Source organism: Carlito syrichta, unplaced genomic scaffold (assembly GCF_000164805.1).
Source record: "Carlito syrichta isolate Samal-C Ts95f unplaced genomic scaffold, Tarsius_syrichta-2.0.1 Scaffold308865, whole genome shotgun sequence".
Taxonomy (NCBI): domain Eukaryota; kingdom Metazoa; phylum Chordata; class Mammalia; order Primates; family Tarsiidae; genus Carlito; species Carlito syrichta.
This window is the reverse complement of record NW_007252961.1, coordinates 383,207-395,393: the sequence shown is the minus strand read 5'-3', so window position 1 is coordinate 395,393 and position 12,187 is coordinate 383,207. Positions and strand designations below refer to the sequence as shown.

Below are 12,187 nucleotides of genomic sequence, written 5' to 3'. Positions count from 1 at the left end.
GGCGGGTCTCGAACCCGCGGGCTCAGTCAATCCACTCACCTCAGCCTCCCAAAGGTGCAGAATTACAGGCTGAGCCACCGAGCCCAGCTTTCCATTAATTTTTGTTTGAGGGCATCATCTTCTTGATAGTTAAATATTGTCAATTTGCCTTTGAAGAGATCATCTTCATTGAAAGCAACACTATTGCTTTTCATTTTGTAAGAAGATATACCAAATGACTAATATAGCTCCAAATTAGAATTCTTAATAGTCTCTGATAATCTGTGATAATATAATAATAATTTTTCTAAACATGAATAATACTATAGAATGATATCAAAAGATTCATATTTCCAGAAGAGTTTGCTATGTGTATCAGGCTCTAATTTCATTTTGATACCATCATGGCCTGTCAGGAACTATAATCTGTATTTGAAACCAGAATAACAGAAGCATATTTAAAATCTTCACTCTGCTTGTTGTATTGGGCAGAACACGGTGCCAGATAAGCATTTGAAATCCGCTTCCTGTCTATTTGAAGGATCATTTTCTACCATATGAATGTGATGTCTTAGGAAAAACTGATGCTAATGACTGACTGTCTGAGTTTGTCCAGCATCGAAATGATAGTCACTGTGTGATTGCAAACATGGTGGGGATCCCCCCTGTTTAGCTTTCACCTTTTCAAAATTTTGTTGATCCTGGGAGCGCGGTCACCGCTTGCTTTCCCAAACTCCCTAGAGTAGAAGGAGACAGCAAGTGTTGTGACTATGGCTGTTCTTGTGATTTCATTCACCAGGTAAACGGGAGAGATGTCACCGGACGCACTCAGGAGGAGCTGGTGGCCATGCTTAGGAGCACCAGGCAGGGGGAGACAGCATCCCTGCTCATTGCCCGCCAGGAAGCACATTTTCTGCCCCGAGAGCTGGTAATGTTGGGATCCCAGTCTAGCTGAATTTTCAATGCAAGCTTAACACACTCAGTACATTCATAATAGCTGAGAAATGAGTTCTAAATCACAGTCCTCATTTACAACTGAAGTTGAATCACACTGGGAGTATTTTACCTCATTTGGTTGTCACACTTTCAGGGCCTTGACGCACTGACTTGGGTGTGTGCAAACAGTGCTTCTGGGGCACAAATTTAAGTGCCCCTTAGCAGTAAGCAACTAGTCAACAGTATTCAGCTCATTCAATAAAATATGCATTGAGGATTGCTATGTGCTAAGCCCTACACAAAACACAGTCAGCTGAATAGTTCATGGACCCTTTAATGAAGTTTACTGTCTAAAAGGAAATAAAAATGAACCAAGTATTCATAATGGTGATTCAGATTATGAAGGGGGATTGCAGAGTGTGATCATAACATAGAACAAGGGATTTTAACCTGTTCCTGAGGGCTGGGATAGGAATCTTGTTAAAGATAATTTCAAAAGTCTCATTAAAAATGTATACACTTTGATCTAGTAACTTGACTTCTAGTAATCTGTCCTAAACTGATAATCAAAGATGTTGAAAAAATTCATGTACATTGATTTTTTTTCCCCTAAAGTGTCCTATCTATTGTAGTGATATATTGGGTGCTATACAACTATAAGGTATTGGTTAAATAAATAACTAGATAAGGCTCTGGTGAAATATAATAAGTACTTAAAATGGTCTCTGTGAAGAATTTATTAAGTGTGAGAAAGTGTTCCTAATATAACATTAAGTTAAAAAGTAGGGTATGAAATTATTTATGCAGTATAACCAAATTGCATTTTAAAACTTCTTAAAAACTGGAAGAAGATATGACTGGAATGTTGGAGTTATGAGAGATTTTCATTTTCTCCTTTTAAAAACAACAAATACGTATTATTTATTTCTTAAAATACTGTACTTTTAAGAAAGCCATAGGATTCCAAAAGGACTTTTATGGCTAATAAAAAAGGAAAACAAATGTGACAAAAGGACTTTTCACTACTCTTTGTTTGTTATTCCTTTGAATTTGTATGGAAAATGATAGAGGCACATGTAGGTTCTGTAGTCAGTTTTCAGAGTTCTATCAGAACAGTGAGGGTTACTTGTGAGAACTGAGCATATTTAGCCTGAAGAAGAGAACATTTAAGAGGCAAGGCTATTGTATGGGTTGGAATGTAGACTTAATCTGTTTCTTCAGACAGTTTATATTCATGAATCCACTTATGATTAATTCAACAATTTATTGAGTATCTTCTGTGTACAAAGTTGTAGGTCCTGGACATGCAAAAACAACAAAGACTCATCCCCTGGCCTCACTGAGCTTGAACCAAACAAATGGTTGGAAGAGGATAATGTAAGAACTGTGTTAGAACTGTCTAAGAAGAAAATGGGTTAGTTAGAATTTTCAAGCAGACTTGCCTCGCCATCTGTCCAAGATGCTCTAGAAAAAAGTTTTCCATTGAGAAGGTTAGGTAAGATCAGGCAAGCTCTGAGGTCTCTCTCTTACTCTGATCCCGCTATTCCTTGCACATACTTGTATTTCTGTTAGAGTATAGAAACTTGCTGAATCACCTCTTTTCTGCAGTCATGTCTTTAGTACTGGCTGAAAGTACTAAAGGCTCCTTTTCCGCCAGGTTCCTTGGTATGGAATTGCCTTTCTGTCCTTCCTTCTCTTTCCCATCATCTCATCCATTTTTTTCTTTGTCCTAGTATATACCTCCAGATGTCCTCTAGAATACCCAACTCCACAGTTAATTCATTCTCCTAGAAGCTTTGCCCCTTCCCCAGGGAAGGGGAGCAGCTCTAATCCCAGTGTGAAACTCTGGCTGCATTCCCCATCAAAGACACTTATACCTGAAACTTAGCAAATGGAATAACACTTAACATTGTCTCTGGAGTTCAGCACCCAGAACTCAACCTCTGTGTTCACTGCTACCAGCTGTGTGATCTACAGAAGGTCACAGTACCATTCTGAGGTTTGGTTTCTTCATCTGTATCATAAGGATTGTTGTGAAGATTAAAAGGGATAAAACACGCAAAGCTCTTAGCAAATGTAAGTTCTCAAAATATACTAGCTATAATGATTTCTTCTAGTACATTGCCTCTTCTGTAGTAGTATAAATACAATACTACACTTCAGATATATCATGGGATTAACAGATTTATGCAGGCTTGCCTGGGACTAACCACTTTTTTGAACAATGATTATTTTGTATTATTTTGCAGTGTATTCTGGGATCCAAAATACTGCATTATAAACAAAAATTTTATAACCAACCAAATTTATAAGTGAGGCAGCCTGTATGTATATTATTTTACTCTCATTTAATGCAATTTTGAAATTTGATTCTGTCCTAGAATGTCATCATAGCCCAAACCCTACCAGGGAGCACAATAAATTAATTTTACAACTATGAAATTATGAGTACAAATAAATTATTTGTTTTCATTATTTCTAGCTTTGTACAAAAGTTGAAGAACATGTGGCTAGTATTCATTCTCTTAGAACTTTCCAGCCAATGTCTAGCTTCTCAAAAATAGCTGACAGTCACTATATAAATATGTAGGCTATTCCTTGTCACCACAGCAAAGCAAGGACCTTTGAGACTATAAGCACCTAAGTCAAGTGGACCCAGCATCTTGCTTTGGAGAAATAAGGAATGATGTTCTGTCTCCAGTCCAGATATCTGCCTTGAGTGCTAAGGAAGAAGGCCATATAGGACATTAAAAGACAGGTCATGTTTGGCATACGCGGAGCTGTTTCAGTGGGAATTTCTTTGTCGTGTGGCATGCACTGGACTGTTTGAAAGGGCAGAATGAAGGTCCGTGTGTTATGTGATACATCTCTGTGTTTTCCTTTCAGAAGATTGAAGGTGGTATCACTCGGACCTCTTCTCCTTTATCACGATTGATGTGCACACTTGGCTGTCCGTTGAAAATCTGGCAGGATGAAGGAAGGACAGCACTTCCTGCTTTTGTCTTGTTCTATCTCCTTTGAAGAAAACAAACTGTGTTTATTGTGTTCCTGCTCTGAGAAGCTGTCCTCTCTCTTCTGTGAAGCCTTACTATTTCGTGAGCTCTATCGCTTCTTCACAGCACTGCACGGCCTAGGCTCTGACAGTTAAATCTTCCTTCCTTCCTTGCTATCATTAGCTTCTTGTAAAGATGAACACTCTACAGCAAGCGAGCATACAGTCAGCAGTTGCATAGGAAGTCCCAATATAGAACCGTCTCTCGGAGGTGACCCTCTGTTATGCCACAGGCCACAGTGTTCGTTTCCTGGCCATCTCACCTGACCTGCCACCTGGAAGAACTGTGCTAAACTCATGTTTGCTGGTCCCTGTCCTTCCTCCTGAGCAGTGTCAGCATCTCAGGTTGAGCAGCACTCTCAGCCAACCTTCCTTCCATCGTGGCAGGCTGGGTTGAAGATCAAATGAGAGGAATTTATATAATATCATCACAACTATTTAGCTATTTCTAGAATCATTACCAAAAGACCTGTGCTTCAAAGGTAATCTTTCCAGAATCCCAGTCGAAAAAATCCTTTGATGTCCTCACCCTCTGACTGGGTGAGAGCTTATTAAAGAGGTGTTCACATAAGGAACATTTTTGCAGAAGGTACTTTGAGATTAGTGTTGGCAATAGAATCGGAAGGTGAAACTGCTGTGTCTGTGCCTCCTCTTGAAATGAAAACTATGCTACTTAATCAGTGATTTGTTTGGTCTATTCTGTAAGAGATGTGGTCTACAAGTTCTTTTGTATCCCTGATACGTGAACTTTTTTTTTCTTTTCTAACACAAAGCTTCAGATATAGCTATCTTTCCACTTAAGTAAGATCCTGAAAAATGAAAGGTTTTCTACTAATATCATGCCTTCAGTTCTTTAGAGCTAGAGAGAGACAGAGAGACAGAGACAGAGAGAGACTGAGCTATTTGCTATGTATGTGTATGTCTTCTTTCATTTTTGGGAAAAAGGAATATTCTGCTCTTTCTTTGTTAACTTCCTTAATGTTTTATTTTCTGACCTGCTACCTTGTCTTTAAATTATCCCAAAATCACAGCAACCCCTGGTGGGTAAAACGAGCTGAGAAAATTTCAAATGCATTTATAATTTCTACCTGCCAAGTTTGCCTGCTATTAGATGCTGGCCTCTGCAAGTGAGATTAACTATGCTTCAAGCAAGCAAGTTTCTCCTGCCTGGCATGATTGAAAACCAAAAGTTAGCTGTGTTTGTCATGCTGATTTGACCTTCACTTAGAAATATTGCTTTTGCTGAGAAAAAAATGATGCCCACATGTGTAAGTCCTTCCTTAATAGTTGCTGAGCTTAGTGGATTCCAGCACAACCATAGTTCCATGTCCCTGTGACTGCCTTAGCAAATGACACACGTTCCCACTTCTTCATGGTTTACTCTGTCTCATTATTAAGTAAAAAATCTATACCTCCAAATGTCAAATTATTTAACGTCATCAATTTTAGAAGAATTTTGGTTTGAAATTTTAGATGAACCTCATTTAACTGATAGATTACTTTATTCCCTTTGGCTATTTGATTCAAATGATTCCATGCTTAATTAACTAAGATACTTAAGGAAAAATGAATATTATAGCAGTTATTTGTGGATAAGTAGCAGAAATTGAAGGATAATTTCAGATTGATCTTTCCTACCAAAACTAAAGGTATTTTTCTACCAGAGAGATGTTTTGGAATTTGAATAATCATGCAAAAATCAAAATACATTTCTCTATTGTATGTATTCTTCGAGTAACACAATTTTAGTAGCTGGAGATGGAGTCCTTGCTCAGAGATTCCATTTTGGTTTTTCATTGTAATAATTTCCCTTTCCTTCTCGCATTTTCATTCAACCAACACAGACTGATTCTTAGTCAAGGCTATGCAACATGAGGAAATAAGATGTGTCCCTGTCCTCAAGGAGCTTCTAGGCCACACAGAGAAGAAGAGTGAGGAGTGGATCAAATTCTGTAAATAAATTGCTATAGGGTTTCAGAATATATTAGAAACAAGAGCATGACAGCATTTGAGAAGGGACTTAATGATTAAACAGGATTTCAGAATGCAGAGCTAGATGGGGGAGGGAAATACCATTGTCAATGATTCAGAGATTAGAAAGTACAAAACATATCAAAAGACAGTAAGCAGTCTGAAATGACAGGTTGCTGAGTAAAGGACAAACATGAGAAGTCATGGTATCTAGATTAAATGTGGAGGAGTGAAGAGACATTGTGAAGCCTACTAAGAGTTCTTTGACATCCACTAGAGGGGGATGGTGAGGACCCTGGAGTAGGAATCTGCCAGACCTTGAGTGAGTCCTGAGTCTACCACTGGTGGATGGGACTGCCTGGGTGCAGTTACTTCCCTGAACCTCCATGCCTCCTCCCTAACTAAGGGGTTGGGTTAATGTCCAGCTGGGAGACTAGCTGTGGGGAGAGAGTGAGATACTTGTGAAATGCTTAGAGTAGGGCACATGGCATAGGATTTCACAAATGTTTCTTGTGGTTATCACGATTGCTCATCTGAAGGAGTGGCATTAAGTGCACAGGTCAGGGTTTCCCACCTGCTGAGAATGGGGAGAGACATGTAGCTGGAACACCTTTGTTTGGGCGCTGATAGGGGTGGGAGTAATGGGGTGAGAAACACTGATAAATTCGGAGTGTTGAGATACCTTGCGATATCGTTAAGAGAACTACAGGCTGATTGGGAGGAGAAGACTATTTTTATCTTAGAGTTTTATTCCATGGATACCAAGCAGGCCTAGGGGCCAGTGGTGCCAGCCTTTTGTCTTCCCCCTGCTCTCTGGCCTTTCCAAACTCTTTTCACCTGTTGAACCATCACTAGCGCTCTCTCTTTGGCAAATGTTTGCAATGAGACCCACCTCTGCCTTTGCCTGAGAGATCCCTCTCCTCCCTTTCATCTGGCAGGTCCCTAAGAAATCTACCTATGGGTGGCTTCCTTGGGCAACGGCTCCCTGAGCGATTTCCCCGCTTAGTTTTCTATCCATATTCAGGGCTCCTTAGCATGTCCCTGAATCACACAGGATGTCACAGTCTCCAGCAGACCTTAAGAACCATAGAGAAACAGCCATTTGGGAATCTCATGGCCTGGATGTCAGTACCTGCTTTGCAGTCTCGCTCAACCTTTCAGTGCCTCAGTCTTCTCATTTGTTAAATGAGGATATGAACAACATCTACCTTGTAGGGTTGTGTGAGAATTAACTAAGCACAGAGGCTGACACGACAAGTACCAAATAATGTGAACTCCTGGTGTTCCTGTTTCTAGAGCACAGCACAGGCTCGGTAGGTGTTTGCTGACTGACTGAATGAACTACACATTGGTAAGCTGATGATATAGAGGGCTAGAAACAGCATTGCTAAAGCAGCTTTTACTGCTAATCTGTATCTAATCTGTGTTCAGTGTATTATTACCCTATATAATGATTTTAAACCACATCAAAAAATACACAAGGATTTTTTCAGATTCCTGAGCAGTAGCAATTTCTAATTACAGCTGCACGAGACAGTGAGAGTTTGGATAGTTAGTTTCCAATGTAAATAACAACCTAGGTGGTTTAAGTTACCATAAAGACAGTTGTACAATCTCGTTGTACAGTTTGCTCATAAAGACATAGAAAAGCCATAAGTGTCATTACCCTATATTTTGAAATGTTAGAGGTATTTCACAGTATTAAAAGTATTCTTAAATTCTTCCATTTTGGCTTCAATAATGTGTTAGAACAATGATCTCAGACCAGCACTCTCAGCATCACTCAGGGACTTGTCAGACATGCAGATTCTTAGGCTCCCTCCAGACCTGCTGAGTCAGAAGCTCTGGATGCAGGACTTGGAGATGTGTGTGTTAACATGTCTTCTGGGTGATTCTGGTGCTCCCTCAAGTTTGAGAACCTTTGGAATAGTGGTTTTATTGTAAGGAACAAAAGGCCTACAGGGTCACTTCACGGCCATTACTGACTAGCTTCAGTGATCAGGTTTCCAATTTTATTTCTCCAATTCTGTGAATAATTTCTTGTTCTGTGAAGAATATTCTGTGAAAATTTCAAGGCCAATTGAGTTGTACCTTCTTGGCCACGTACCCTTGTGTTGGCGCCGGGCCAGTGCTGACTGCCATGTGGTTACCCAACTCAATTACACCTGATTCATTTAGCCAAACTCAATTGTACTTGACTTTCTTCAGGCTCAACTTGATTGTGTTTTAAAATTTCCACGCTCAATTTGATTGTGCTCAAAATGTGTTATGTGCCACCTTGTAACTTGTAGATTCAGACATATACCAAAAGGGAGGTCCTTCAGGGAGGCTTAGAAGAGTGAGTTATTGGTATTTGTTTGCAGCTGTACCCATTTCCCATCTTCCTTTCCCCTTGTCACCACCACTGGAGGCTGCAGGGTGAGGCTCATCCCAGTGGCCCGTTGTGTGAATGATATTCCGCCATGCACCATTCTACTAGAGTTGAACCCATGCCAGAGATTACACAGCTCCTAAGAAAACAATTCTTTCTTACTGTCCCATAGCAACTAGGCTTAGTTTCCAGGATGAGAAAGACGAGGCACAGAGACATTGTTTGTCAAAATCAGAAATATCTTTAAAGCAAAACTTCCATCTCGCTGAGGAAAACACTGTCCCTCTCTCACTTGTGCTGTGTGCTCAGAGACTGAGTCCTTAATCTTTGCCAGCTTTTTGAGTGTTCAATAACCCACAAGTCTGGGGATTAATAGTCGTTTGCTACTCCCTGAGAAGTACTTATACCTGAAAGAATTCTACTGAACCCTTGTCAGCAAAATCTAGTCTTGATAAAATAGATGGTGATAAATGTTCTGGCTCAGCATTATTAAAACAGATGGAGGAAGCGCAGGCCATTTTGCCAGGTCGGATGGCTTCCAGGTGTCAGAATGTAAATACTTAGTGGCTTTTTTCACAAGACTGGTTTTGTTGGAGATGGGGGGGCAGTGGAAGGAGGTATGTTCTGGGCTGTAAAGAAGTTCTCTCAATGGTTTAGAGATTGGGGACTAATTACATTCTCTGGGTAAGTTAATGATGAAGATTTGGCCCTATTTTCATGGTGCAAGACATATATGTCTTATTAGTGGCCTCTGTGGCCATGATTAGGCTTCTAGAGGCTGGAGAAAAAAAGAAGACCTTTCTAAAAGTGCATGTTTAAACAGCTCAGGAAAAGTAATATTGTGATCAGTCTCTGACTGCATTCCTCCCGTTATCCAGTCAGCCACATGTTACCAAGTCGTGTATGCCGGCTGTTGACATGGAGCATGCTGGATAAGAAGTTGGTCACAAAACTCCAGGAATGACCTTGATTTGCTTAATTGCCTCTGTGCCTGTGATCAGTACATTTGTTAAGGTACATTTGGTGTAAGATAAGGAAATGTGTTCATTTTGTAAAGGATATTTAAAGATTAGGGAAAGAAAACACCGCCTTAATTGATTGTGGTTGACTTTTCCGGCTGTTATCAAAGTAAATACCACACATGTGATACTGCCACTGCTGCCCATTTCATTTTGAGTCTCCTTAGAGAGATGGTCACGATTCATCTGACTGTTTTTCCAGGAAAATTGTGTGATCTTTATCATTAAAGGATATCAACTTAAGATCACTATTTTTATTTTTTCCTAAGGGCTGATAAAACAGATAGACACTTAAATAACAATCTGTTGCCACTTACTTCTTCCCATGTTCCATCCCCGAAGATTCTCTGGGCAATGACTTTTAAATATGTTCTCATTATTTTTAATGAGTGTGCGGAGCACATGACGCATAATGCACCAGTAGATAGGTGCCCTTTCACTGAACCTGTCAGGTATAATAAAACATTGCAGGGGGTTGGATGCATTTTTCTTTAAGATATTAGCATTATTTAAATTAAGATGCCCAAGTACAGATCACAGGCTATTCAGTTCTGGTGGCTGCCTAAATGAAGCCCTATCATGGTCCCAGTCCTCTCTGAAAGAAGAATCTTTTATCACGAATGTTAAAAAGACAAAAGAACATTTAATATTATTATGTCTCTTTAAGTTTACCCTTCTTTAAATCTGCCCTGGATGGCAGGATATTCAATTATAAACGAGTTCCATTATGTTTCCTGACCACTTATTGAGTTATGGGAGGGACTTTTATCACCTAGTCTTTCTGCAATTAATTCTTTGCATTTCTTAGAGGTTTAGGGTTGCTTAACAGCTTGAAATGTTATTTTAATTTTCTTATATTTCCTCTTTCCTTCCTTTTTCTTCCTCTTTCCTTTTTTTCCCTTTCTTGATTTTGACCTTTCACCCTGCCTTCTTGAAAGTAAATAATACTCTGTATGTTACTCCTCAAATACATAACCTATTTATTTCCATGTTGCATTAAATGCCAGGTGGTGATGAACGTAATAGCACATTACACTAAATGACATTAAGTGCTAGGTAGTAAAGAAACTAGAAGTGATGGTGGCAGAACAGGGAAGAACATCGGCTCTGGAACAGCAAACCCCCTCTGCTGTGCATTCACTCCATAAGTATTGGGGTCTGCAGTTCCTGAGCATGACCTCTCTGCCCTCACAGCCTGCTGGTGAGTTACTTTCCACTGGACTTGAAGGGCTGGCCTGCTCCCTCCCTTCCAGCAGCTTTAGATTTCATCTTCAGATCCTGGACTTCCCACTGGAGGAGAAAAATTAACAGAAACAAATGACCAAGAAAGCAAAGAAACCCGAAACAGCAAAACATACAAATACCCAACCAAAGCATCTAATCCATGAATTATGTTCACGCTGTCCTCCTGAAACCCATTGCTTCTCCTCCATGATACTCAAAGAGAGCTTGCTGTTCAGAATTGTCTTCTGGGCTCCCCATTTCCCTCCTTTTCTGGGTCTACATTGAAGATATCGGAACTGAATTGTTCAACAAATATTTACTGAACACCTCCATTCTCACTTTAGTTGATCAAATATTCATTGAATGTTCATTTCTGTTACTGCTGTGCATGCATGGAATACTCTAAAATGTCCTAAAACATGATCCTTTGACTCTATGAGCTTCTAGACAATGCTAAGTGCTAGTAGAGAAACAGGAAAGAATATGGTACCATGCCTGTTGACCAGGGGAAAGTTAATGAAAGGAAAATAGTTGTACAAGTTGAAGGAAGAAGCTGAGAGGCTACTAGTCACTTAGAAGTTATAAAAAGGAAGAAATCAAGATCCTTTAAAAGTCAAAGGGCTTTAAAATTATGGAAGATTCTCGTATAAGGTGGGACTCTAGATGGGTCCTGGATAAATTCAAAGAAGAAAGGCAAAAAAAAAAAAAAACTTCCAGGGATATGGGGAATGAATGAATATACATTCATTCATTCAAAGAAATACAAATATCTTTACAGTGGTAAAAAAGAAAACTGATGAAAAGGGGAAAAAATCTGAGGAAAAGGAAGGAAAGGAGTAAAAAGGAACATTTTAGTCATAGTAATAATTGTAATTGTGTTGGCTACTTGTGCTGTCTTTGCAAGTCTGTAACAAGACTGTTTCCAGAGATAATATTTTTTAAAATGTGAATTTAATATCTGATTGATGCCCTCTTTCATTTGTTCCATGTTTTAGTTATCTGTTGCAGTTTAACAAACCACCCCAAAACCTTAAGGCTTAAAATGGTGTTGTATTATTTCTCACAGTTCTCTGGGTTGTGTGAATGTTCCTCCGCTGGTTTTGTTTGGGCATAATCATGCAGCTGCATCGAACAGGCACAACTCCTGGGCTGGGGGACCAGGGCGGCTCCCTTGCCTGTCTGTCAGCTGGTGTGGGCTGTTGACTGGGACACCTTGGTCCTCCTTTATGCGTCTTCCTCCGAAAGGCTAGTCCAGTGTCCTCACATTGTCAAGACAGCAAAAGTGTAGGGAAGATGCAGGGGCTGTTAACGTCTAACTTTGGAAGTTGCAGGGTCACTTCTGCCTCATCTTCTTGCTCAAAGCAAGTCACAGTCAAGACGCAAGGGATGAAGGAGTAGATTCCCTGTTTGGATGAAAAGAGCAACAAAGTCGCACTTCAAGGAGACATGATTCACAGGGAGCCGATATCGTGATGGTCTCCCATATTTATGAAGAAAGTAGGAAAGTACACTGCTCTGTAGAAGAATGTGTGTCAGTCAGGGACAGAAGATCCCAGTTATTGGCCCAGGACCGCCACTGGACAGTTGAGTTTAAAATCGTCATTTATTTTGTGGGTTTTTATCTTAATTCTACCC

The 12,187-nt window shown here is 39.9% G+C and overlaps 1 protein-coding gene across 1 annotated transcript in view; it reads left to right on the top strand.

The window, feature by feature from the left end:
• Positions 1–12,187, top strand: part of PARD3B (par-3 family cell polarity regulator beta) — a 442,984-nt gene that overhangs the window by 88,926 nt on the left and 341,871 nt on the right. The window contains exon 8 of the mRNA XM_008066237.2: positions 779–907. Within this exon, the coding sequence (XP_008064428.2) occupies positions 779–907 (129 nt within the window). The remainder of the gene's footprint in view (positions 1–778; positions 908–12,187) is intronic.